General features: G+C 50.7%; 1 protein-coding gene across 2 annotated transcripts in view; it reads left to right on the top strand.

The window, feature by feature from the left end:
- The first annotated feature begins 10634 nt into the window (after window positions 1–10634).
- AHRR (aryl-hydrocarbon receptor repressor) overlaps window positions 10635–27353 on the top strand; it is an 82465-nt gene continuing 65746 nt past the window's right edge. Inside the window, exons 1-3 of one of the 2 annotated variants that reach the window (XM_042998249.1) lie at window positions 10635–10710; window positions 20391–20463; window positions 26536–26717. In XM_042998249.1, coding sequence (XP_042854183.1) covers window positions 20399–20463; window positions 26536–26717 — 247 coding nt within the window. In that variant the 5' untranslated portion in view covers window positions 10635–10710; window positions 20391–20398. Of the gene's footprint in view, window positions 10711–20390; window positions 20464–26535; window positions 26718–27353 lie in introns of those variants that run through there. The other variant, XM_042998250.1, reaches the window with a different exon arrangement.

The following is a 27353-nucleotide window of genomic DNA, read 5'->3' as shown; positions in this document are numbered from 1 at the left end:
AATGGGTCTGGGACATCAGAAGTTGGTGTCCCACAGGGGTATGTTGGGGGCTCGTGTTGGTTGAGAGGGGGCCCTTTTTGGGTTTATCTGTGGCACCAGATGCAGAGGTCAGAACACCACTGACCACAATATGTGGGGTTGGGCTAAAGCATCTCTGGGGCTCATAGACTGGCCTTGTGAGCTCAGGGTGGGTAGCAGGGGCTTTGGGATTCCTACCACTCCATGTTGGGTGCCTCTCCGTACATCAACGTGCTCATGGTGTAGCACCAGCACACGACCCCAGGTTCTGTTTCAGTCAGCTCAGTCCTCTGACCCCAAATTCCTGACTCCAAGAGGCTTTCAGACCCATGGCCCACACATCCAGGTGTTCTCTCTCTGGGTTCTCGTAGACATCTTGGACTCCGTGTCTCCCAGCTAATAAACCCTATGCCCTCACTCCCCAGCCATGGGGTAACCTCTGCTGCCTGCCTGCCTGCCTCCCCTCCCCACACCATGGTTCCAAGACGTGCCTTATTTCTTCCTTGCCCCAGGCCTTCAAAGACCCCAGGCTCGGAGTGAGGGTGGCCTGTGTGGCTGTCTCTCAGCCTCACTGTGCTCTGTCCTGTGCACATGGGAGCCCCTGTGCTCCACATGTGAGCTTTGCCCGTCCACCCACGTCACCCCCTTCCCTGCACCTGGACCCCCCTCGATCTGGCCTTGGTGAGGCACCTGCCCCCAGTACACAGGTGGTATTTAAGCTTCATGGAGGCCAGACAGCAGACCCCGAGAGGCCTGTTCTCTCACTCTGTTCCCAGCCACAGAGGGAACTGTAAATGTGTCATGAGTTCTGTACCCCCGATTCAGGGAAGGGAAAGAAAGGTATGCAGAATTTTACAAAGAAAAGGTCTCATTGAGGATGGGTAAGGGTCCCCTCTTCCATCGGTGCAAGGAAGGGCTGTTGTGCTAATGCAAATAGTGTGGGGAAGACAAACAGTGCATGGTACAGATGCACAGGTGTGTGCTACTCAGGTATGGTGCGGATATCGTGTTTGGCACAGACGTACTCGTGTGTGATACAGGTAAATTCAGGTGCGTGGTACAGAAGCACTCGTCCGCAGTACAGACGCTCTCAGGTGTGTGGTATAGATGCTCTCAGGTGTTTGGCCCGATGGACTCAGGTGTGTGGTACAGAAACAGATGTGGCCCCAGCCCTCCCAGTGGGAGGCAAGGGTTTGGTCAGCGGAGGCACATTGAGGAGTGGGCAGTTTGGGAGGTGATGGTCACCGGGGACTTGGGTGGCCAGTCAAGGCTTTGGTGCGTTGGGGGTAGTGGTGGGTATGTGGCTGTGTTTCCAGAAGGCCTAGAGGCGGTGGGGCTTAAGGGGCCGGAGGGTCCGCTGGGGAGTCCAGGCTACTTGAAGGGAGCAGATGGTCCTGAGGGCCCCAGCCCTGCCCAGGCCGCCCCATCAGGGTGTGCAGAAACTCCCTTCGATGCGCTGCACCCACATGGTTTCCTGCGCCGGGAGCCGTCATTTGGCCACACGGGGGCAGTGCAGTCACGCCATGCAGGGACGCCTGCCCTAGATGCCTCGTCCACAGCATGACCCATCACGTGCCCAAGGACACGCCATCACAGAATTAACAGAAGCAGCAGAGAAACTGGAGTGAGTGGGGCTTAAGGTCTGAGGGCAGCAACACCTGTCCTGGAAAGTTGTGAACAAAGACTTAGGCAGCTTTTCACTTACTACTTTGCTTAAGCTGTGCCCTGGGTCCACTTAGACATGGGTGTTTGGGATGGGCAGGCAGAGCTCCCCTGGGGAAGATGGCCTCCGTGAGGCCAGGTCAGCTGCCACAGCCGCCCGCAATACCTGATCACTTGTCCTCTGTCCCCATGTGCCTTCCTCCCTCACCTCCCATCCCTTATTCCCTGTCCCCTGCCTGCACTCCCCCGTTCCCCCTTCCCTGGGCCCTTGATCACCTACTCTCACATACTCCCTCTCTTGCCATTTGAATGGTGTGTTGATGACCCAGCTCTCGACTTGACTTACAGGAAGACGAAGAACCTGCTGGAGACACCGGATTCTCAGCCAGCTTCAGCCTTGGGCTCTTTGTGAAGAAAATAATCCCGGAATGGTCAGAAAGGCCTGACTTGTGGCCACGGCTATGGTCACACTAAAGTTAACCTAGCCAACTGGGAGAGCCACTTGTGTCAGTCCAGAGGAGCCTGGTTGAGGAGGAAAGCAGGTGGGGGTCTGGGGACAGAGGAGGGCCTCCGCAGGGTGGGTGAGGATTGAGGCCCCTCCTGGGGAGGGGAGGGGCTGCAGGCGAGCAGATGTGCCCTCCCTCCTGTGTTGCTGAGCAGTCCCCGTGGATCCTCCTGTCACCTGAACCCCTCAGGTCCCCCAGGCAGGGGGGCTGTCCTGCTGGGCAGCATGGGCCCCCCTCATCCCTCACCCTCACATCACCTGACAGAGGTGGGCCCAGGAGTAACCTGGGGTTCACAGCTTCTCCATAGCATTACTCACAGTTGCACATGTGAGTAAGTGTGTGTAAGTGCGTGTATGTGATTGGCCAGTGTCTGACGCCCACTAGAGTAGAGGCTCTGGGTGTCTGGCCCATGTCTGCCTCTAAAGCTGGACCATACATACCTGGTGGGTAAATGGGTAAAGCTGGGGATTCTTCCCTCTTGTGTGTATATGTGTTAAAATATATATAGCAAAAAAATTTACATTTTTACAGTTTTAAGAGTACAGTTCAGTGGCATTAAGTACATTCACAGTGCTGTGCAGCCAGCACTCCCATCCGTCTCCAGAACTTCTCCTCTTTCCAAACTGAAACTTTGTCCCCATTAAGCCCTAACTCCACCCACCATGTTACTCCACATCTATGGATTTGACTCCTCTTGGGACCTCATCTCAGTGGCAGTATTTGTCTTTTTGTGCTTGGCTTATTTAACTGAGCATCATAACTCCGAGGGTCATCCACATCATAGGTGTCAGAATTTCCTTTCTAGGCTGAATAATATTCTAGTGTTATTATGGAAATGCAATGGAAACCCCACATTTTGCGCACCCATTCATGTGTTGACGGACAGGTTTGTTTCCACGTTTTGGTGGTTGACTTGTGAACATTGGTACACAACTCTCTCTTAAGGTCACTGCTTTCAGTTTTTCGTCAGACGTCTGGTTATGTACCCAGCATGGTAGCTTACGTGGTAATTCTGTGCGGACTTGTCTGAGGAACTTCCATACCACTTTTTACAGCAGCTACCCATTTTCACATTCTTCCCAGTAGTGCACAAGGTTCTCATTTCTCCACGTCCTCGCCAAGAGTTGTTAATTTTTGCTAATAGTCACCCTGATGGGTGTGAGGTGACATCCCCTCTTGGTTTCCACTTGCGTTTCCCTAACGATCAGTGATGTGGAGCATCTTTTCATGGCCTATTGGCTGTTCATTTGTCTTTGGAGAAATGTCAGTGTCGTGAGGCTTTTCTCCTGTTTTCTTCTAAATGTTTTCTCGCTGATTTCAAATCTCGGATTGATTTTGAAATAGATGTATGGAGTTAGGTAAGGGTCTAACTTTTTTTTTTTTTTTTTTTTTTTTTTTTTTTTTTTTTTGCGCATGTGCCTATCCATTTTCCTTACTACCATTTGCTGGCAAGACTGTCCTTCCCCATTTAATGGTCTTTGCACCCTTGTCAAACCTTATTGACCATGTATATGAGGGTTAATTTCTCTGTACTCTATTCTTCCATTTGTCTACACTTATCTCTTCGTGGATAAAAATTGAGACAGAGGGGGCCCATAATTTGGCCAAGGTCACATGATAAGTGGTGGTTAGGCTTCAGTTTGGACAGAGGGCACCCTAGACCATGCTCTTTCATGCATGGACATGGGGAGTGCGGAGGGCACATCTGACCCTGTCCATCCTTCCCACCAGATGACACTACAGGCCAGCCAGACTGGGCTTCACCTTGTTTAAAAAAGGATCATTTCTGCTCACAATTCAGAGGGTTTTAAGATAGCAAAGTTCCTCTTGAAATTGCCTTCAAACAACACAAAGAGCCAGAGAGGGAAACAAAGCTTCAGGGTCTGCTGGTGCAGGAGACTCCTGGCCCCACGTTCCAGGGAGAAGCTCCTCGTTCCTACAGAGTGCAGGATGGTACAGGAGGGCAGTGCCAGTGAAGGGGAGTGGGGCGTAGGCAGGGGGACAAGGGAAGGCTTCCTGCAGGGCAAGCCCCTCTGTCCCAGGGCAGGAAGTCAGAGAAACTCACCACTTGAGAACATGTCTAATTAGGGCAGAGCCTCACTCTTGTAGGAAGCAAAGAAAGTTCACTTGGCATTTGTAAAAGAAGCAACTCAGGAACCAGAAGAAACATCTTAGAACCCAATTTACAGCCAGTATCTGAGAGATGACCAAAGATACTGCATCCATTTAAAAAAGAACTATAAGCTTGGTTTGCAAACATAATTCGTTCTGGAAACATGCTTGTAATCCAAACCACTTGTATCTCAAAGCAGATTTCCTCGTGAGAAATAATGGAAACTCAGATGATTCGTTCCACAACCCCAAAGCATTCATATAAAAATGATCACAATACTGTAATATACAAAATAGAAAAGTAAACTAACACTTACCTTTGAAAATCTTCGTGGCTGGTGTGAGGGAAACGAGAGAGGAGGGTTATTGGGAGGACTACTTCCACTCTCACTAATGGAATCCCTATCTGTTGGCTCAATGGAATCCTTTTCTTTTTGTGCACCTTTAACAAGGAACCTATCCAATGACACTTGCTTTTGCCTCCTTTTCAGGATTTCGCGGAAATGTGACATTGCATTGTGGTTAAACAGATTCATTGCTCGCGCTGCTACAGCCCTGTTCGCGTGGTGCTTTTCTACAAAATTTTGCACTGTTTCCCGCATTTGACACATCTCCTTGATCTCATTTGAAGCGAGGGATTCCTCGGCCTTTTTCTCCTCCTCCCCTGCAGACGAGATCTCCCCCAGAACCTCTAGCTCTTGCTCGCGATGCAGATTCATCAGTTCGTCGGTGGTCGGCTCCTGGCCATGCTCCTCCACCAGTTCCTGAATGTCATCCTCATTCACCTCCAGTCCCCTGGTCTTCCCCAAGGACACAGTTTCATCGACAACTGGCGGCTGCTCTTCATGAGCAAGCCCCTCCAAGTCAGGCCCAAGAATGCACCCGGGCCACGGGTTTCTCCAAGCAGAACTGAGGGGTCTCTCAGTGCCCCCATCCCAGGCTTTATCGATGATCTTGAGGCGGTTCACGGTGTGGAAATGATTTTTCCAAAACTCTCGGACAGTGAGGTTTGTTCCTTCAGTCACATGAAGCATCGCTGAATGGTGCTTTGGTGTAAAGCCTTTTAAAGTTTGAAATGACTTGCTGATCCATGGGCTGGAGGACTGGAGTGGTGTTGGGAGGAAGGAACTTGACCTTAATGAACTCGAATTCCTCCAGTAAGTCGTCCTCAAAGCCTGGAGGCTAAGCTGCGGCATTACCCATAACCAGCAAGGCTTTGGATGGTAGATTCTTTTCTTTTTTTTTTTTATTTTTTATTTTTTAAAATTTACATCCAAATTAGTTAGCGTATAGTGCAACAATGATTCCAGGAGTAGATTCCTTAGTGCCCCTTATCCATTTATACCACCCCCCCTCCCACGACCCCTCCAGTAACCCTGTTTGTTCTCCATATTTAGAGTTTCTTATGTTTTGTCCCCCTCCCTGTTTTTATATTATTTTTGTTTCCCTTCTCTTATGTTCATCTGTTTTGTCTCTTAAAGTCCTCATATGAGGGAAGTCATATGATTTTTGTCCTTCTCTGATTAATTTCACTTAGCCTAATACCCTCCAGTTCCATCCACGTGGTTGCAAATGGCAAGATTTCATTCTTTTTTTTTTTAATTTTTTAATGTTTATTTATTTTTGAAAGAGAGCAAGAGAGAGTGGGGGAGGGGTAGTGAGAGAGGGAGGCACAGAATCCGAAGCAGGCTCCAGGCTCTGAGCTGTCAGCACAGAGCCCAATGCGGGGCTCAAACTCACGAACTGCAAGGTCATGACCTGAACCAAAGTCGGACGCTCAACCGACTGAGCTACCCAGGTGCCCCAAGATTTCATTCTTTTTGATTGCCAAGCAGTACTCCACTGTGTATATATACCACATCTTCTTTATCCATTCATCCATCGATGGACATTTGGGCTCTTTCCATACTTTGGCTATTGTCGATAGTGCTGCTATAAACATGGGGGTGCATGTGTCCCTTCAAAACAGCACACCTGTATCCCGTGGATAAATGCCTAGTAGTGCCATTGCTGGGTCATAGGGTAGTTCTATTTTTAGTTTTTTGAGGGACCTCCATAGTTACTGTTTTCCAGAGTGGCTGTACCAGCTTGCATTCCCAGGTAGATTCTTTTCTAAAAGGTATTTCTTCACTGCCGGACCAAAGACCTCGTCGATCCACTCAATGAGCAAGATACGTGTGCCCCAAGCCTTGCTGTTGGACCCACACATGACATTTAACTGGCTCTTCTGCACCTTGCATTTCCTGAAGGCTCGTAGATTCTCGGAATGATACCCGAGCGGGGGCTTGACTTTGAAATCACTTGTACTAGCACAAAACAAGAGGGTGAGACAGTCTTTCACGGGCCTGTGACCGGGCACTGCATTGTCTTCTTCTGTAATGTACATCCTCTTTGGTGTCTCTTTCCGAAACAGCCCCGTCGCATCACAGTTAAAAATTTGCTCTGGCAGGTAACACTCAGAAGCCATGAGCTTCTGGAACTCGGTAGCAAACACCTCCGCTGCCTTAGCATCTGAACTCGTAGCCTCTCTGTGCCCCACAACACTATGGATGCCACTTCTCTTAAAGTTATCAAACCATCCCCTGCTTGCTTTGAAGCCTTCTTCGTTTTCTGTTGACGTACCTGGCAGTTTACTTATGAGGTCGGTGTACAAGGCCTTTGCCTTCTCTCAGATGAAGTTCTCGTTCACAGTGTCACCTGCTGGTCGCTTCTCATTTACCCAAACCAGAAGCAACTCTTCTACATCTTCCAGAACGTGTGGCCGTTGCTTTGATGTTCTCATAACTCCTTTTGCTGCATTTGGCTCCCTTATTTGTTCTCTGTTCTTTGGTATCGTGCGAATGGTCAATGCAGACTTCTTATAAAATCCTGCAGTTTCAGCCAATCACATACCTCGTTCGTATGTCTCGATTTCCTTCTTCCACTGTAATCATCTCCCACCACCTTTCTTTTCAGCCTTTCCCTGCTTGGGGCCATGGTGTATGTTCACGCAGATGTTGACTACAGCATTAATAACCTCCTGTCACAGACTGCATGTAATGGAACTGGCAATGAGGCAGCAGAGGAGAGCGTCTATGTCTGCAGGCAGCCTGACCTAGAATGAAGCAAAGCATTCCTAGGCTCACTCTTGTCTGGAAAAGCAACGGACTGTCCACGGGTGCTTTGAAGTGACAAAAATACACCAGTGCCGGTTGTGGGCACCTTCCGATGTTCTGAAAAATCACTGATTTCTGCCAAACACTGTGGCCTGAGACTGCACATGGGAGACAGGCATCCACAATCCCGTTGAGAAAGAGAGGGAACAATTGGCTCGGCTGTGATGTGACGTTCGGTGTCACGTACTACTCGTATCTGAAGACTTGTTCGTTTATCAAGTTAAAACTTGCTAGATATGTTTGTTCTTCTTGCAGAACACTCACAGAATAAGTTACTTGCAATCCAAGGTTTTACTGAAATTCTATAAGAAAGAAAACAAAATGAGAAATCTTAGAGGTTAAAAATAGACTATCTGGAAGGGAAAAGGCTGAAGAACAGGAAAAAAAAAAAAAAAACTAGGGAAGAAAATTTCAAAACAAAAATGGGGCCATTTTCCAGAACTAAAGGAGGTAAGGCGACTTTGGAAGGACACTCCAGATGGACAAGGCCACGCTTAAGAGCATCAGAGCCCAGGGACAAGGAGGCCCTTACTGTCTCAGAGGAGGACAGGTGACCCTGAGACTTGAAGGGACTGGCCACACGGCAGGGACAGCACAAGGGAAGGTTGTGTCCACTGTGAATTCTGCTACTTGCTGTAAAGACAAAGTTTTCAAGACCTTTTCCTCCCGCATTCCTTTAACTAGGACACTCCTAGAAGACACGTTCCAGGAAGCTGAGTGAACAGACCAAGAGGAAGGGCTGGAATTTGGGAAATAACTGGCATGAGGACAAGTCGAAGGGAGCCAGGATGAGGGGTGATGGCAGAGCTGCCCACGTGGAGTGTGATCCGACTCGCGGACTCTGCGGAAGGCGCATTTTCAGAGCTGCTGAAGGATGTGGAGGACAGTTGCTTCAAAGAAAACCAAGCAAATGAGTCATGTTCAGTTAGGGCTGGGGGGGTTGGGAGTGGGGAGAGGCTGTACAAGAAAGGAAATAAATTACAGTAAATATGTCAGGAAATAAACTGTGGTAAATTGGCCCTCTTCTCCCCTCCCCCACCCTCTTTTCTGTCCCCAGAGTGGGTGGTTCTCGGCTCTGGGGCTGCAGCCAGGTACAAGGTGGATGAGAGTTCCTGCACCTTCCCCCAAATCCCAATGCCAGGTGGTGAGGGACACAGGGGTGGCTTCTGCCTCTAGAGGTAACTTGCACTGAGGGAAGCGAGGCCAGGCCAGGACGAGCTGGGAAGAGCCTCGCAGTCAGAGGGAATAGCACCTGTGAAGGCCGATGGGGGAAGGCCGATGACGCAGGCAAGGTGATGGGCAGAGCCTGGATGGTCTTTGCTCTGGGCTCTTCACAAGTGTGGACTGCTTGGGAGTGGGTGGCTTATGCCCATCAAGGGCAGTCTCCGGGGAGGAGGGGGAGCTGGACACTGGCTTTCCTCTGCACCGGGGGCTGTGCAGCATCGCCAGTGCTGGGCCCGTCCTGGGAAGTGGCAGCGAGGTGTTCCTCATGGTGTGGGAACAGCGAGGCTAAAAGGGAGCCCCGGGGGTGTGGAGCTGCTGTCTTCCCAGGTGGGGGAGTGCCAGCTCTTACTACAAAGGTCCAAACTGGGAGACGGTCCCGCAATTGGCCTGGACCCACCTGACTTCTGCCAAGATGTGCCCTCCCCCTCCTTGGAAATCATACACATGTGTACTTATTGAACAACAACCAAAAAAAAAAAAAAAAGTACTACATGCTTCCTGCAAAAATGTCCAGGCATTGTAGAAATTAAAAGAAAATTACAGTTCACCTGTAACCTCAGTTTTTCTCTGTGCACAATGCACATTACAAATGTTGGATCAAAATGCAACTACTGCGTTTAGCTACTTAGAAATACAATATATCGCAATAGAGCTGCAAGTTTACCTGTCACCTGCGGTAATTTCAGGTGTGCACCAGGAAAGGAGCAGGGAGAGCAGACGGACAGTGGTGGCCTTGGTATGGAGTGGGTCTTCTGAGGGCACAGGAACAGGCTGCTCCCCTGCGGGTATCTAGAGAAGAGCATTTCTGTGAGGGGACAGCGAAGGCACGGGTTCTGAGGCTCACATTCAGAGCACAGCAGTGAGTCTACGAAGGGAAGGACTTTGGGAGCGTGCGGGGAGTTGGGATTTTGCTCAGAGCCTGGTGGGGCCTAGAGAAATACCTTTGGCTGCAGCTGTGGGCCTGGACGGGGAGCCTCTACTGGACTAGATGTGGCGAAGCCCGGTGGGGCTGGGGTGAGGGGTGGGTCCTTGAGACCACCCAGGGACTAGACTTGGGATGGGGGTGGAGCGATCCCACGGCGGGCCAGGTGAGGACAGTGGCGTCGGAGCGCGCTGGGGTCTCTGGTGTCCCCTCAGACGCTGGGCAGAGACCACAGGATGTGAGGCCGGGCTCCTGGGGGGTGTGGGGGTGGTGCAAAGTCAGGACGCCCGGTGGAGCAGGGGAGGGGGCCACAGACCTTCAGGGTGGAAGAGAAGGAGCCGCCGCCGTGGCCCAGGGAGGAGGGGGGGGGGGGGGGATACGCGCCTGCAGAGTGCGGGTGAGCCGAGCAGGGCCCCAGCCTGGTGGGTTCTGGACTGGGACATCCGCAAAGACCTGGCCGGTCCTGGAAAGTTCAGGACGAACGTATTATGTTAATATTTTATAGTTTGTAAAACTTAAAAAAAAAAAATGTTTATTGATTTTAAGAGCGACAGAGAGAGGGAGAGAATCCCATCAGCGTGGAGTCCATGCCCGGCTCAAACGCCCCAGCTTTGGGATGGTGACCTGGGCTGAAATCCCGAGTCCCACACTTGCTCCACCGAGCCGCCCAGGCGCCCCTACAGTTCATAAAACTTTTTAGTCCTTTTGATTCTTCGCGATTACCGCAGGACCGAGGCCGCAGGAGAGGGGAGGGCAGGGGAGGGGAGCCCGGGCCCCACTTCTCTGCAGCGCAGGTGCCGGCTCTGCCTCCGAGGGAGCAGGTGGGTGGGGACGCGTGACTGGGGGCGGTGAGTAGAGTCTGGGGCTCCCGCCGGGAGCACAGGGGCCTCGAAGGGCACAGGGCACCCCCGAGCGGACGGAGTCCTGGACAGACCTCGGGGACGCGATGCGCGCGCGCGCGCGCCCCCTGCCGCCTCCCGGGTCCGCTGGGCCGCGGGGCGGGGCGGGGCGGCTCGCGTGCCGGGGTGGGGCCGTCCTTCCGCAGCCGCGGCCGCTGCGGGTCCCCGAGATGCGAGCGCCGGCAGCCGCGCCACCAGAGCTCCCGGCCCGGGTAAGTGCGCAGGGGCGCGCCCCGCTGGCCCCGCTGGCTCTGCCCTCCTGCCGCCCCATCCTCGCCGCCGTGGGCCGTGGGGTCCGACCGGCCACTTCTTAACTGAAAATGGAAACGGGACGTTTGAGGGAAGCCGACCCTCTGCCCCTGCTCGTGGCCCCTCGGTCCCCCCGCCCCCGCAAGCTGTGGATCGAAGCTCCTGCCTGTGACCCACCGCCTTGGGGCCGGGGGGGCTAATTGCCCTTTGCTCTCGGTCCAGTTTCTTTCAGTAGCTCTTTTGGGCAGATGCTGGTAGGGGGCTTCGCCCTGTCCCCGCCCCCCCCAGCCCTCCCCAGGGCGGCGACCTGCCCCCCCCCCAGCCCTCCCCAGGGCGGCGAGTGGAGGAGGCCGGAGGTGGGGGTCCTTGGAGCTGGGGCGGCGCAGCTTGACGCCCTCCTTCCGGGCGGGAGCACCAGCCTTGGTGCTCACACTTGGGAAGAGCGGAAGGGCCCGTGTTCCAGGAATTCGCTCGGTTTCGGTTAGCGGCACCAAGAAAGGTTTTTTCCCCAAAAGTCTTCATTCGAGTGGTCAAAAATCCCAGACTGTGGGCCCAGCACAGACCATCAGGGACCTCCCGACCCTGTTGTTCCCACTGTGACTCCAGTTGGTTAAGGGGCCACCCTCAGGGGCAGGTGAGGGGTCAGGGTCGGAGGTCAGAGGCCTCGGGCAGCTCTGTTCTTGCGTCCTCCCTCCTCTGTGTCCAGGGGCTGGGGCTGGAGGCATCTTCCCCCTTTGGAATTGCCCAGTGGGCCTTCAGCTTTGGCTGCCCCAGGTATCTCATGGGGGGTGGAGGGAAGCCCCTACGACTTACCCGTGGCCTCTGTTTGACCAGCCGTGGCTAGTCCTTGAGGGGCTTGACGCAAAAGGGGGTGCTTAAGTGTGTGCCTGGGACATCTTCTGTCCCCAAGCTCTGGATCCTTGACAGTTGTGTGCCCGGCCTTTTCTTGGCCTGGTCAGCAGCCTGACTCACTGAGGGCAGTCTTCAGACAGCCTCTGGTAGAGGCCGGCCCCTAAGCCTGGACAGCCTCCACCCAACATCCGCCATTTGGGATCACGTCTGGCTTCTGCAGGCTCCCGGATGGGAGCCCTATCATGGTGGCGCTCTTAGCACCCACCATTAAGAGGAGACCCTGTGCTGATGTGCAGGCTGTCTCCACTCCTGGTGGGGGGCTAGCAGGCAGAGCAGCCCGGCATGGGAGGCTGTGTGGTCAGCAGCGGCCCTGCAGCGGCCTGTGGCTGGCACTCACCTCCTTTATGATGAGGACTTTGCTGGTAACTGCTGGGGTTTGGGCTCAGACCCCCTGGTGCAGTTCAGCAGCACTGCGTGCCTGTGGAAAGATGGCTCGGGACACACACCCAGACAGGGGTGATGGGGCACCACTGCATGCGGAGGGGTTTTAATTTTGGGACAGTCATTGCTTTTACCATAAGAGAAAAATTCTCCTAAAAGCTCAGGTTTCTCCAAAGAAACCCACAGTCAGCTCAGCGCTTAGCAGCGATGGAAGGTCCACAAACCACCGTGTTGGGCCCAGCTCCCACCCGCGGGTTCCCCTGTGGTGCCCAGGCTTCTGGCCACCTCCCACCCCAGCGACGACCATGGTTGCAGAAAAGACCCTGGTCCAGGCCAACCGCAGGCCGCAAGGGGCCCAGTGTGGAGGGTCTCCTGCCTTCCCCCTCCCCTGCTTACTGACAAGGCGTCTGTCACCTGCATCTGGGGCAGAGACCTGTGTCTTGCCTCAGAGGGGCATTTCTTCACGGAGTTTGGTCCTATCCCAAGGAGGCTTCATCTTTTTGAGGAGAGGGCACGTATTTAGTAAAATGGAGCAACCTGCTGCCGTTCTATCCACTTCCGACATGTTGGGTTCCTAGGGCAGAAACCTCAGCACAGATGGAACCCCAAACTGTGGTTTTTCCAGCGAGTTCTGTGGGGGGTGGTGTCAATGGGCCGACTCCTTTAATTTCTTCCACACAAACCCCAATGGGGGTGGTGCCTGGAGACTTTTATCTGCCCTTGGTTGTTGCTTTTGCCGTAACCTGTGTTGTGGGGGTCATTCTGAATGCTGAGGTGGAGACATGGAGGGAGAACGCGGCTTTGCGGGGCAGGCAGGCAGTGTGCAAGACGGGGCCTGGATCCTGTCCCAGCTTCTGCTTTGGGGCAGAGGGCTGTGGGTGAAGGGTAACTAGGGGGTCAGTGCCACCCCCCGTGGGAGTGTCCCTGGCCCCCTCCTCATCTTCTCTGTCATGTCCTCCACCCCCACACCATCCCCGCTCCTGGCTTGGGGCTCATTTGAGGAATGGTGATGCTGGGGATGGGGTCTCCTTCACTTTTTTAAAAAAAATTTTTTTTTAATGTTTTTATTTATTTTTTTGAGACAGAGGGAGACAGAGCATGAGCAGGGGAGGGGCAGAGAGAGAGGGAGACACAGAATCGGAAGCAGGCTCCAGGCTCTGAGCTGTCAGCACAGAGCCCGACGCGGGGCTCGAACTCACGGAGTGTGAGATCATGATCTGAGCCGAAGTTGGACGCTCAACCGACTGAGCCACCCAGGCGCCCCGGTTCTCCTTCACCTTTGGCTTCACGGGTGGCTCTGTGGGCTGTTGAGTGCTTGGCCCCTCTCGGGGTGCAAGGAAACATCCCTGGCCTTTTGTCCCCCTAAGCTGGGGCCAGGCCTGGGATGGTGACCTGGCACTCTGGCCTCCAGCCACTGAAGGCCCGACCTGGCTTCCCAGAGAAGTGCACGCATGGTGGCCGTGGCACAGGGTGAGGCCGAGAAGGCCAAAGCATCCGTCCACCCGTTTGTGTTGTAGCCTGCAGCCGCCAGGCCACATCCCTGCACACGCTCCAGAACGCTCCTGTGCTTGCCCACTTCATCCCTGGCAGCCCAGAAATGTACATCTGTCCCCCAGGGCCCTGCAGCTCCCACCCATTGTCCGCTCCCTCTGTGCAGAACACCCTCAGACATTTCCAGTGTGCTCTATCCACTTCTCCACTCTGAAAACTCCACCTGTATTTGCATATAGATTTGTGTTGTGCTTTTCGTTGAGGTAAAACTCACATAACCTAAAAGTAACCATTTAAAAATGTATTGTTCAGTGTATTTATTTAGCATATCGCCGAAGTTGGGCACCTACCACCTCTGTCTACTTCCAAAACATTTTCTTCACCCCAAGTTAAACTCTGCACCCATTAAACAGTCATTCCCCATTCCTTCCTCCCAGCCCTGGCAACCACCGCCCTACTTTCTGTCTATGGGTTTGCCTGTCGTGGACATTCCTTCCACATGGAACCAATACCTGACCCTTTGTGTCTGTCTTCTCTCGTGTATCTTCACGGCTCATTTGTGTGGTGGTGCGCATCAGAAACCCCATTCCTTTATGTGGCTGTGTGCATAGACCACACTTCGTTTATCTGTTCATCAGTTGGTGGGCTTTGGGCGGTTTACGCTTTCTGGCTCTTTGTGAATAATGAAGCTATGAGCGTTTGTGTGCCAGATTTTGTTTAAATGTGTGTTTTCAATTCTCTTGAACTTACACCTAGGAGTGGAGTTTGCTGGGGTGTGTGGTAACTCTAACTCTTCGGGGAACTGCGCGCTGGTTCCCACAGCAGCTGTACCATTTTCCGTTGGCAAAAGCAGCCACAGTGTCCCAGTCGCTCCGCGTCCTCACCAACACTTGCCATTTTCCCTTTGTTTTGTTGGTAGCCATCCTAGTGGGGAGTGAAATGCTGTCTCCTTGTGGCTTTCATTACATTTCCCTAGTGACTAATGATGTGGAGCATCTTTTCATGTGTTTGTTGCCATTTGTATATTTTCTTTGGAGAGATGTCTGTTCAAGTCCTTTGCCCATTTTTAATTGTACTGTTTGTCTTTTTGTTGTTGTTGAGTTGTAAGAATTCTTTATATGTCCTGAATAGTAGACTTATCAGATGCATAATTTGCAAACGCTTTCTCCCGTTCTGTGGGTTGTCTTTTCACTGTGTCCTCCGAAGCACAGGTTTTTAATTTTGATGGAGTCCCATGTATTTTTTTTTTTTAACTTTTTTATTTGTGCCTCTGGTGACATATCTAAGAATCTGTTGCCAAATTTAAAGTCATGAAGCTAGAGCCCCATGTTATCCTTGAGGATTTTATAATTTGAGCTCTTACACTTAGGTCTTTAATTTTGCTGGTTTTTCCTATGGTGTCAGGCAGGAAACAACTTCATCCTCTTGCATGTGGGCACTCGGTTTACCCCTTTGCTGAAGACACTCTTCTTTCCCCGTCGAACGGCCTTGGCACCACAGATTGTCTGCTCTTATGCCACATTTTGCTTCTTTTTAATGCTTTTTAAAAACCTTTTCTTATGGAGAATTTCAAATCTTTGACGAAAAGGGAGGGAATTTTATGATGAGCCCAACTTATTCATCAACCAGCACAGATGGGCAGCTATCAATATCGAATCATCCAGTCTCACTTGGGCTCCCTGATTACATAGGAACAAATCCCTGACAAGTCATGTTTTTAGTATGTAACTTTTAAAAATCAGCTTTTTGTATTTTTAACTTAACTTCTTGTTTGAACTGAGAGACTTTGAGGAAGAAATGTCTACAATGGTGGAGTGGCTGTAAGGGTGACAAGGCGACTCTGAGGGCACTCCAGGGCTGGCAGAGAGAGCATGCTGAAAGCATGCCCTTGGACATGGTCCCTCGGGCCTGGAGAGGGTATAGTTCGGCCCCGTGGATGGTGGAGAAGGTCACTGAGTTTCTCCACCTCTGGTGGTGGTGAACCGGAGCAAAGGAAAATCTAAAACCCTGGGAGCAGAAGCCCCTTATTCCTGCAAAGTCCCTCTGGGGCCTCTGCTGGCAGGGGCCATACTGTGCTATAAAAGAAGAAATGCTTGAAGGGTCTGCCAGGCATGCAGAACGAGCAAGGAGGGGTGGATTTGGAGCCTGGAGGCAATAAATGGATACCTGGCACAACTTTTGAGGACGAGGGTACCTCCTAGGGAACAACAGCATAGGAGCCTGCCCCAGGGTCCTTCAATCTTCCCCTCCTGGCCCAGGCGCTATAGTTGCTACAGTTGCCCTGACAGCTACATATGTTATAAACCCCACCATACCTTATTATCATTGCTGTTTAAACAGTTATCTTTTGAAGACATTTAAATAGTAAGAACAAACCTTGGTTTTGTACCCAGCAGTTCCTGTTTTCTGTGCCTCCTGTTCCATTTTGTAGACCCATGTTACCATCTGGTATCATTTTCCTTTGGCCTGAAGACACCCTTTCACATTTCTTATAGTGTGGGTCAGCTGGCAGTGAATTCTTTCAGCTTTTGTATGTCTGAAAAAGTCTCTAGCCTTCAGTTTTGAAAGCTATGTTCAAACGGTGTGGAATTCTAAGTTTCAGGGTTTTTCTTTCCGTGCTTTAAAGACGTAGTCTCTACACTTCTCTGATGAGGCACCCACTTTCATTCTTACCTTTGTTTCTCTGTACCCAATGGCCATTTTCTCTGGTGGCTTTTAACATTGTTCTATATATCACTGGTTATGAGCAATTTGATTATGACTGGCCTTGCTGTGATTTTTTTAAATGTTTTTGTGCTTGGAACTTATTGACCTTCTGAAATCTGTAAGTTTATATTATGTTTGGACAAATTTTTACTATTTATTAAATTTCTTTCTGTCGCCTTCTATAACCTCCTACTCTTTAGAGCCCAGTTATACACATAGTGAACTTCTTGAAATACCTAAGTATTTCATTTTTATTTTGGTGCTATTATAAATGGTACTGCTTTTTAAAAATCTGTGTTCTGATTGTTCATTGCTACTCTACAGAAACGCACTTGACTTTTGTATCTTGTCCTTTTACCCTTTGACCTTGCTGAACTCAATTATTATAAGACATTTACCTTAGTAAACTTTTTGGAATTTTCTGTATGTAGAGTTGTGTTGTCTGGGAATAGAGTTCTGTCTCTTCCTTTCCCAATGTTCTGGCATTGCTTTTTCTCACCTTATTGCCCTGACTAGGACACACATGTGGCACAGAGTAGGAAGGGAAATGAAGGGCCGTGCCTGTGAACTCAGAGGACAAGCTCAGTTTCCCGCTGTGGGTTGTAACGCTGGTGTAGGCATTTCTGTAGATGCCCTTTATTAGAGTAATTAAGTTTTCTTCTATTCCTAGCTTGATGAGAGTTTTTCATTGTTATGAATGAGTTTGGATTTTGTTAAATACCTTTTTTTCATGTGTAAGATGGTCATATGTATTTTTTCTTTAGTTTATTAATGTAGTGAATTGCAGTGGTCAATTTTTGGATGTTGAAGCAGCCTTGAATTCTTGGATAACCCTCACTTGTGGTGATGTTTTGCCCTGTTTGTTTTGCTGGATTCCATTTGCTAATATCTGATTGAGGATTTTTGTGTCTGTGTTCATGGGAGATATCAGTCTGTAGTTTTCTTGAAATGTCTTTGGTTTTTGTATCAGAGTAATGTTGAACTTATAAATGAGTTTTCAATTTTCAATTTTAATTTCAGTATTCTTCCAAAGTTTGCAGAGAATTGGTATTATTACTCTTTTCTTTAATTGGTAAAATTTACGAGTGAAACCATCTGGGCCTAGGTGTTTTTTGGTTGTTATTGTTGTTTGTTTGTTTGTTTGTTTGTTTGTTGTTGCAATAGAGGTAGGACCAGACCAAACAGTTTTTTTCTTGAGTGAGTTTTGGTAGATTGTGCTTTTCAAGGAACTGGTCTGTTTTATCTAAATTGTTGGATTTGTGGGGATAGTATTTGTCTTAGTCTGCTTGGGCTGCCATAACAAAATACATAGACTGGGTGACTTAAACCACAGACATTTATTTCTCATAGTTCTGGATGCTGGGAGTCCAAGATCCAGGTGCCTGCTTGGTGGTTTTGCAAACTCCTCAGGAACTTCCTAGGTGTATTCTGAAATTAGCCCCTGTTTATGGAGGGCAGGGAGAGACCAAGAAAGAGGCAGCCACTCCCAGGCAGCCACTCCCAGTGGCAGCCACTCCCACTACCAGCCACTCGCCAGGTAGGTGGCAGTTTTAATAAGCAAAGAGAACTTACATATGAAAGCTTGTCTCAGATGGCAGAAAGATGAGTAGATCCCATACTCACTGGCTATATCTTAAGAGCTTATAAAGAGGTCGTAACTGGGCTCAGCCGTGTATACTTTGCATGTGTTCTCAACAGAACATCCCCAATTCAAGGCTGTGTCCTTGGACCAGCCTCTGGGAGCAGGAAAGTTGAGTGGAACCCACATCCAAGGACAGGGGAGGGGATGAGTACCTTCCTAGTACCTGGGTCCAGCTTACAGTTCAGCTGGCAGTCACGTCTTCTCCATGACCTTCCCAAAGCTTCAGATTTGGTTTCCAGTGAGAGCTCTCTTCTTGGTTTGCAATGACTCTGTAGACATAGTGAAGAGAGACCCCTGGTGTCTCTTCCTCTTCTTATAAGGGCAACAGTTCTAACAGGTCAGGTCTCCACTTTTGAGACCTCATTTAACCTTAATCACTTCCTTAAAGGCACCCCTTCCAATGCAGGATTAAGGCTCCAACATATGGAATTGGGGGGATACAAGTAAGTTCCTAGTCATATACTCTTATTTTCTTTCTAATGCCTGTGGGATCTGTAGTGATGACCCCTCTTTCATCCTGATTTTGGTCATTTGTGTCTTCTCTATTTCTTGACCAGTCTGGCTAGAGGTGTATCAATGTTATTGATCTTTTCAAGGAACCAACTTTTGATTTCATCAATTTTTCTCTTCTTCTATTTAAGTTTCATTGATTTTTCTTCTTTATTATTTCTGTCCTTCTGCTTGATTTGGGTTTATTTGCTCTTTTTCTAGTTACTAAATTGGAAGCTCAAAATATTTGAGATCTTTTATTTTTTTCTAATATAAATGCTTAATACTGTCAGTTTCCATTAAAGTATTGCTCAGCTGTGTCCCGTGTCCCACAATCTGGTATGTTGTGTTTTCATTTTAATTAAGTTCAAAATACTTTAAATTTCTTTGGCACCTTCTCTTTGACCCATAGTTATTTAGAAGCATGTTGCTTTCAAAATATCTAGGAATTTTCCATATATCTTTCTAGTTTAATCTCATTATTATCACAGAACATACTTTGTATGATTTCTATACTTTTAAATTTGTTCAGGATTGTTCTAAGTCCTGGAATTTGGTCTATGTTGATGAATGCTCCATGTACACAGAATACACACTCTGCTGTCGTTGGGTGGAGAGTTCTGTAGTTCAAGTCTGTTACTGTTTGGGTATTCTAAATCCTTCCTGATTTTCAGTTTACTTATTGTATTGATTACTGAGACAAGAGTGTTGACGTCTCTGACGAATTATCTGTTCAGTTTTATTCATTTTTGCTCCACATATTTTATAGATGCATACACATGTAGGATTGCTATGTCTTCATGCGATATCCGTCCTTGTCCCTGGTTATATCTTGTCTTACTCACATAGCTATCCCAGATTCTTCTGATTCCTGTTTGTGTGGCATATCTTTTCCTCTCCACTTACTTTACCTGCCTGTATCTTTATATTCAAAGTGTGTTTCTTATATTTAAAGCACATTTGTTACACATTTCCAATGTTCTCATGGCACTTCACACACAGGGTGAACATTGTGTGTTGGGCCTACCTCTTCTTGAGGCCAGGCGAGGGCTCTTAACCCACTCTCCAACTCTGTTTGCCCAGTGCCTAGCAATGAGTGGTCACTGCACAGGATGTTTATGAGGGTTCAGATAGCCCACTGCATGGAAGAATCAAGATTTTGATGCCCTTCTTGAGGTGATGGGTGAACTGACCAGCCTTAGGACACAGGTCTTGGGCTACTCCTTAAGGACCTACTCTCAGATACAGGCGCCACGTCCAGCACTGCTGGTGGAGGCTGGTGGGTGTGTTCAGCTGGGCTGCAGCCGTGAGTTAGTGGCTAAAGTGGAGTCCAGGGCTATGGAGCTGAGTGCGAGATTTTACATACAAAAGAGGAAGGCTGTTGGCTCAGAAGTGCAAGGCCACAAAGGGGAGGGATGGAAAGAGGAAGAAGACCCACCACAAACTCCACCAAGAGAGGGTGCATGCGGCTCCTGCCAGGGAAACAGCCCCATGAGAGCCCTGACACAGCAAACTGTTCCTTAGGACCCTGGCTGTGTCTCCTGCTCCTGGATGCCTGTGGAACAGCTTCTGTTTTCTGAGGACAAGCTCAGGATATTTAACTTTCTGAGCCAGGTGCAAGAGTGTAAGCTTTCTGAGCCAGTGCAAGAGTGGAGGGCTATTCTCTGTGTGAGTGTAGTGACTCAGATCCTCAGGTCAGGCTGGGGGACCATGACGCTGCCGGTCAAGGGGAGATGTTATGGTCAGGGCTGTGTGTCCTCACGTGGCCCTTGAGCACCTTCCTGCTGAGTGAGAGGGGGTGTGAGTGGTTCACGTGGGCAGGCTTTGTGCCAGAATCACCTTGGGTCTTGTCCAGTTGGCAAGGAGGAGTGGGACCCCCAGCGTGGGCTCAGTGTTGACTCCTTGATTAGAGACACAGCCGACCTTGGCCGATGCTGCTGCCTTTGGTGGTTTGGGGAGTCATACGGGCACTGGGCTGTCTTCAACATAACAAACTTTATGCTCCCCCCCCCCCTTTTTTAGGGCCAGAAATGATGATTCCACCAGGGGAGTGCATGTATGCTGGAAGGAAAAGAAGGAAGCCCATTCAGAAACAGTAAAGTATCACATCTTCTGCTTTTGCTGATTGTTCCTGATGAAGGGGAAAAGTATTTGCATTTTCATTGAAAGGAGTGAATTTTAGGAATAAAGTGAATGAGGGCGAGGTTTTGTTGAGTCTTTCCGATGGGTAGAGGGGCTTGCAGAAACAGCATGAGACCCAGCGCCTGGGGCTGGCGGGTGTGTTGTGGGTTCTCTGCACAGCTGGAAACCCACTGCTGCCTTTCTTAGCGACTTTGGGCTGCTTTCCTAACTTTGATTGCAAGGCAAGACAAGGCAAAGCTGAGTGACACCTTTCAGCAAAAAGTCAACACGGGGGGCCGAGATGTCACCATGGTTTTTGGTGAGCACCAGATCTCCTCCCTGCCCTGATGAAACCTGTCCTCGCAAGGACACACCCATGGCCCCTGCGAGCGTTGCCACACATGAAGGACACCGTGGGGCTTGTCCCCCTGCCTGTGGGCCTCCAGGAGGTTTACAGAGTAGAGAAAGGAACCTGTGACCCTCACCTCCTGGGCACAACACCAGTGTTCACAGTCCGCCAGCAGCCCAAAGGTGTTCAGGACAACAAGGTGTGAATTCTGTGGCAGGGGTTTGGGACTGCCCTGCTATGAGGCCAGCAGGTGTGGTTCCCAGAGCCCAGGGGCTGCCTCTGGCTCCTCCAAGGGGGTCCTGCAGTGTGTGCACTGTTGGCTGAGTTTCTGGTGTGTGTGTGTGTGTGTGTGTGTGTGTGTGTGTGTGTGTAATATAGCTCGGTTTGAGTCAGTGTGAGCATGTGTATATAAGGCTTGTGTTTGGGCCTGTGTTTCTGTGACCCAGGCTGCCCTCCTGGGCCCTGGTGGCTGCAGGGTTCTGTGAGAGGCCCCCACCCAAGGATAGGCAACAAAGGCTTGAGGGGCGGGGCTTCGGAAAGTGAGTTTGTCACCTGAGTTGGTTGTGTGGCCACCGCGGGCCTCCTGGGCTCTGCAAGTGGAGGGTGAGGCAGGAGGCGGCTGAGTGTTTCCACGACTGGGTCCGGGGCGGGGCAGTGGTGGGCCTGAGTCCTGCTTGTGTGTGCTGGACAGGGTTCATTCTGGGGAGCACACAGTCACGTTGCGTAAGGAACGGCGCCACGGGCTCCTGGAGGTGTTGGTCACTTGCATCTGTTTCCTTATTGGGCTGTAACTGAAGGCTGTGGCGCTGCACGTGGTTAAATGTGCAGTCTGGTCGGGTTGACAGGTGTATGCACCATGGAACACCACCAAAATCAAGGTCACCGACACTCGGATCGTACCCAGAGTGTCCTGTGTGCTTGCGGTCCCTGCCTCCACCTCCATCCAGGCAACCCTGACGTGCTCTGTGCCGTAGCCTGCTTTGCATCTCTGGAATCTTCCGTAAGTGGAATCAAACACCATTTTGTTGGGCTTCTTTCCTTCAGCCTGATCTTGAGGTCCATCCACGCTTCGTGTGCACGGAGCGTGCTCCTGTTTGCTGCCGAGTAGTGCTCCAGGGTCTGGACGCACCGCTTTGTTTACTCACCTGCAGATGGACATTCAGGTGCTTCCCAGGTTTGGGCCGTTGCAGGCAAAGCTGCCACGAATGTTTACACACAAGTCTTTGTGTGGATGTATGTTTTCCTTTCTCTTGGGTAAATACCTAGGAGTGGGATTTTGACTCAGACAGCAGATGTGTGTTCACTTTTAGGGAACCACCAAGCTGTTTTCCAAAGCAGCTGCACCGTCTTGCTTCCCGGCAGCGCGCAGGGGCTCTCGGTCCTCTGCCTTCCACCCAGGTCCCCTATGGGCGGTGGTGCCGCCTCAACACGGCTTGATCTGCCTCGTTCCCCACGGGCGCTGGGCGTCTGTTCATGTGCTTGTGTGCCATCCACATATCTTCTCTGCTGTCTTCTTACTGAGTTTTGAAACTGCTTTACATATTCTGGATACAAGTTCTTGTGGACATTTTCCCCCAATCTATGGCTTACCTTTTCATTTCATTTTCTTTTTTAAAAAAGTAATCTCTAGGGGCGCCTGGGTGGCTCAGTCAGTTGAGGGTCCGACTTCAGCTCAGGCCATAATCTCGTGGTTCATGAGTTCGAGCCCCACGTTGGGCTCTGTGCTGACAGCTCGGAGTGTGGAGCCTGCTTCAGATTCTGTGCCTCCCTCTTTCTCTGCCCCTGCCCCACTCACACTCTTTCTCTCAAGAGTGAATAAACATTAAAGAAATTGTGGTTTATATACACAATGGAATACTACGTGGCAATGAGAAAGAATGAAATATGGCCTTTTGTAGCAACGTGGATGGAACTGGAGAGTGTTATGCTAAGTGAAATAAGTCATACAGGGAAAGACAGATACCATATGTTTTCAGTCTTATGTGGATCCTGAGAAACTTAACAGAAGACCATGGGGGAGGGGAAGGAAAAAAAAAAGTTAGAGAGGGAGGGAGCCAAAACATAAGAGACTCCTAAAAACTGAGAATAAACTGAGGGTTTATCGGAGGTGGGAGGGAGGGGTGGGTGGGTGATGGGTATTGAGGAGGGCACCTGTTGGGATGAGCACTGGGTGTTGTATGGAAACCAATTTGACAATAAATTTCATAAATAAATGAATAAATGAATAAATGAATAAATGAATAAATAAATAAATAAATAAATAAATAAATAAAAACTGATCTCTATGCCCAACATGGGCCTCGAGCTCATGACCCTGAGATCAAGAGTCGCACGCACCACTGACTGAGCCACCCAGGCTCCCCCTTTCATTTTCTTAATGGTGATTTTCAAAAGACATTTAAAAGATATTGATGAAGATCAACTTACCCATTTTTTTCTTTTATGAGTTTGAGTGTATGTGTGTATTCTAAGAGTCCTGTGGCTATCCCAAGGTCTCAAAGATCTTATGTATTTTCTTGTAAAGTTTTATAATAGGCTATAGATTTAGGTCTGTGACCCACTTGGAGTTAATTTGGGGGGATTATGTGTGGTGACAGTTGGTGTTCACCTGTTTTCATGGGTTTCCAGTTGACCAGCCCCGTTATTGGAGGGACTTTCTTTCCCTTGAACTACCGTAGTATCTTCATCAAATGAATTGTCCAAAATCTGTGGGTTTATTTCTAGACTCCTTACTCTGTTCCCTTGTTCTATATTTCTATCTTTTCTGTAATACCAAGCCATCTTGAACAGTGTAGATTTATGACAGGCTTAAAGTCAGAAGGATAGGTCCCCCGATTTTGCTATTTCATTGGTTATTCTTGGTCCTTTGCGTTTCCATGTAAATTTTAGAATCAGTGTGTCAATTCCTATAAAGAGCATTGTTGGAATTTTGATTGTGATTACACTGAATCTGCACATCAGTTCAGGGAGCGTTGCCAGATGTACGCCAGGTATTTTATATCTTTGGTGCCAGGGCTCTCTTCCCTCTGAGCCTGAACTATCCCTGTGCTAATGGCACTGGTCCTTGTCCCCTATCACCTGCTGAGTCTCTGCCCAGGGACTTGGAACTTACTCCACATGCCCCTGGGCCTGAGCCTGAAGCCCCTCAACCCCCATCCCCTCTCGTGCCCGTGGGCGTGCAGTGGGGTGGTTCCTGCTCTGGCCCACGGGGCTGGGGAATGGGGTGGCGGAGATGCGTCACGGGACAGCCAGTGTTGTGAGAAACTTTGAAGGGGCTCTTCCAACGCCCATTTCTCCAGCAGGAGTGTCCCTCCCGCAGGTGCCCCAAGAGGGCAGGGGTAGGAGAAATATCATGGCTCAGCTCATCTTCAGGCACAGGCTGTCCGGGGAGACAGGGGAGCAGCTCCCCCCCCACCCAGCCCTGCACAGAGGTGAGGTTTCAGCAGGGGCCACCTGCCGGTCTCCCAGTGTCTCCCCTTCTCTGACCCTCACACCTCCCCTGAGTGCTCCTGTGTCTCTGGGAGGCCTCGGGTGTCTTTCACTGACTGGGGTGGGGGTGGGGGGCTCTGCTCTAGCCAGCAGGTGCCAGCCCACACTGGAGCCACTTAGTTTATCTCCAGGCCTCCTGCCGGTTTAAATTTTGCCCAGCAGCATGAGTGATTTGGGGGCATATGCCTCATTAAGGAAGAAAAACAGCGGAAAGTGAAAAAAGCAAAGATATAGGAGGAATATTTGTAAATCATGTATCTGATAAAGGGCTTCTATCAAGAATATAAGGAACTCCTACAACTCAACATTAAAAAGACAACCCAGTTGAAAAATGGGCAAAGGACTTGGGGAGACATTTCTCCAAAGAAGGCACACAGACGCCCAACAAGCATGTGAAAGGGTGACCATTACTGGCCATTAAGGAAAATACCAGTCAAACCGCAGTGAGGCACTTCTTCACGCCTGCGAAAATGGCTGTTCTACAGAAAAAGGAAACTGATGTGTCCACGAGGGTGTGAAGTGCCGAACCCTCACCCGGTGCTGGTGGTGATGTCTTTGGGTGCAGCCGCTACTCTGGCAGCTCCTCAGAAGGTGAAACGGAGTGACCACACTGACCCGGCTGTGCACTCCCGGGCGTGCACTGAGAGAACTGAAAATTAGGCGTGAGCAGGGTCTTAGGGTCATACGGCATCGTGTACGATGTCCGTCGAGTGAAAGCTGGCCGGACTTCCATCGAGTCGTGAACAGGTGAGCAAACGTGGTCCATCCACACGACGGAGTGTTATTCACCCAGAAGAAGGAATGCGGTCCTGATAGACGCTGCACCACAGCTACTTGGAGACATGATGCTAAGTGGAAGAAGCCAGACGTGGAAAGTCTCACACTGTGTGGCTGCACGTGTGTGAAATGTCTAGAACAGGCAGAGCCGCGGAGACAGAGGGCAGCTTGTGGTTGCCAGGGGTGCTGGAGGGAGACCGGGAGAAACTACTGAATGGGTTAGGGTTTCATCTGGAGCCATGAAATGTTTGGGACTTGATGGAGGTGAATGTCCATTTTGAAAGGCTTAGTGTTATGTGAATTGTACCTCAAAGCAAACAAAGAAGTGGCCTCTGGGATTGGGGCATCGGGCTTCTCTGTGCTTTTGTGGCCAGGGGCCCTCAGACTCTGCAAAGTAGGTTTGTGCTGCGGGCCCCTCCTGACAGACGGATTGCTGGGTCTCACCACACTTGTAAGTGAACACACAGGGACAAACAGGAACTCCTAGACAAAAGAGACCTCAGCCCCTAAAAACAGGAGCCCTCCAGCCTCCCAGGTGCCATGACCCCAGGGAGGGTTGGCCCTGGGAGCCAGGCAACCTGGGTCCAGCGCCAACAGCCCCTCCCCCTGCCGCGTCTCCACCCAACTCTGGCTGCCACTTTAGGTTCAGATGCTTTGATGTGGGTGATGTTTAAGAAGGGCCTGTATGGAGCTGTTTCTGTGAGGGCAGTTAGGGTCAGAGGAGAGGGACTGTCATCCGGCAGTGGGGGGGGGGTGGGGTGGTAAGAGGGTCAGATGAGGAGGTCAGCTCTGCCCTCTACCAGGATGGTGGACAGGGAAGCCCTGGGCAGGGGGATCCCCCTCGTGGGGGAGAGCAGATCTGTTGTGGGGCAAAGGGAAATGGAACCCAGGCCACCAGCCACCTCACAGAGGCACAGCCCATGACGTCAGGGCTTCAGAAGGGCGGGTGGGACAGCGCCCAGGAGCCCAAGGGTCCTCTGTTACCCCCTCCTCGGACCCGTTCAGCCCTGCTGTGTAGAGGAGAAACTGAGGCCCAGAAGCATCCGTCACACCCGGACTGCAGGTCCTGAAAAGGTCCTGCGTTTAAGAAAAGCCTGGAAGAGGCTGAGCACATGCAGCCTGGGGCCAGGGATCCTCCTCACACTTGGGGAAAAGTTAGCACAGAGAGGTCAAGAAATGTGCTGGAGCCACACAGCTTGCCTGCAGCTGTGTCCAAGGAGACCTGCTCTCTGTCTCTGAGCGCCCTTCCTGGTAATGGATCCCAGCTTCCTTGTGTGCACAGTACCAGGAGCCTTTTGTCCTTTTCAGCACCTTTTCTCACTTAGAAGCTGATCCACGCCAGAAAGTCACTTCTGGGGACAGGTGTGTGCTCCATGGGGTGACAGCCCCTGGCGGGAAACCCCGAGTCTGATGGCGCTTGCTTCCCTGCAGGAGGCCGGCCACGGGGGCTGAGAAGTCAAACCCGTCCAAGCGGCACCGGGACCGCCTCAACGCCGAGCTGGACCACCTGGCCAGCCTGCTTCCGCTTCCTCCTGACATCGTGTCTAAGCTGGACAAGCTTTCTGTCCTGCGTCTCAGCGTCAGCTACCTCAGGGTGAAGAGCTTCTTTGAAGGTAGGACTCTCTTCTGTCCATCTTTGCTCGGCTGGGTGTCACCTGGGCCCACTTCGGTCTCACCCGGGCCCACCCCACTTTACTGGGATGGACCAGTTTGCACCCTGTCTTGGGTAATCATTTAGAGCAGCGGGCACTGAGTGCTGATGACCCAGAGCAGCTCTGTGCAAGGCTCAGGGGCTGGCCCTCCCCCTGCTCAGCTTCCCCACAGCCTCAGGGCTTCAGAGGACCAGGCAGGTCCTCTCTGTGGGGAAGCAGGACAAGGGCTGAGCTCAGGAGGCCGTGTTCCCCCATTAGCCCGTGTCACTATTGGGTGGCCATCCTTCCGTGTTGTTGCTTTGTCTGTCCCGGGGATGCTGTGATCCCAGCCAGGCACCAGCCCCTCTGCACAAGGGGTCCCTGGTGTGTCAGTCCCTTGCAGTAGCTGGGGATGGGTGCTCTCCTATATCTGATGCTCCCAACCAGGCCTCATTCTGCACGTGTCCTGGCTCAGTTCCTGGTAAAGAAATGTGGCTGTCGCCACCCTGTTTCAGGGCCCATGACTGCCGTCATCGTCCCGAATTAAGTCTGAACTTCTTACCAAATCGCAACTTACTACATGTCTTTGGGAGTGGGTAAGACAAATGTGTAAAAGGG

Source organism: Panthera tigris, chromosome A1 (genome assembly GCF_018350195.1).
Source record: "Panthera tigris isolate Pti1 chromosome A1, P.tigris_Pti1_mat1.1, whole genome shotgun sequence".
NCBI classification, from domain to species: Eukaryota; Metazoa; Chordata; class Mammalia; order Carnivora; family Felidae; genus Panthera; species Panthera tigris.
The sequence above is the reverse complement of the archived record's forward strand: the minus strand, read 5'-3'. Positions and strand labels throughout refer to the sequence as shown.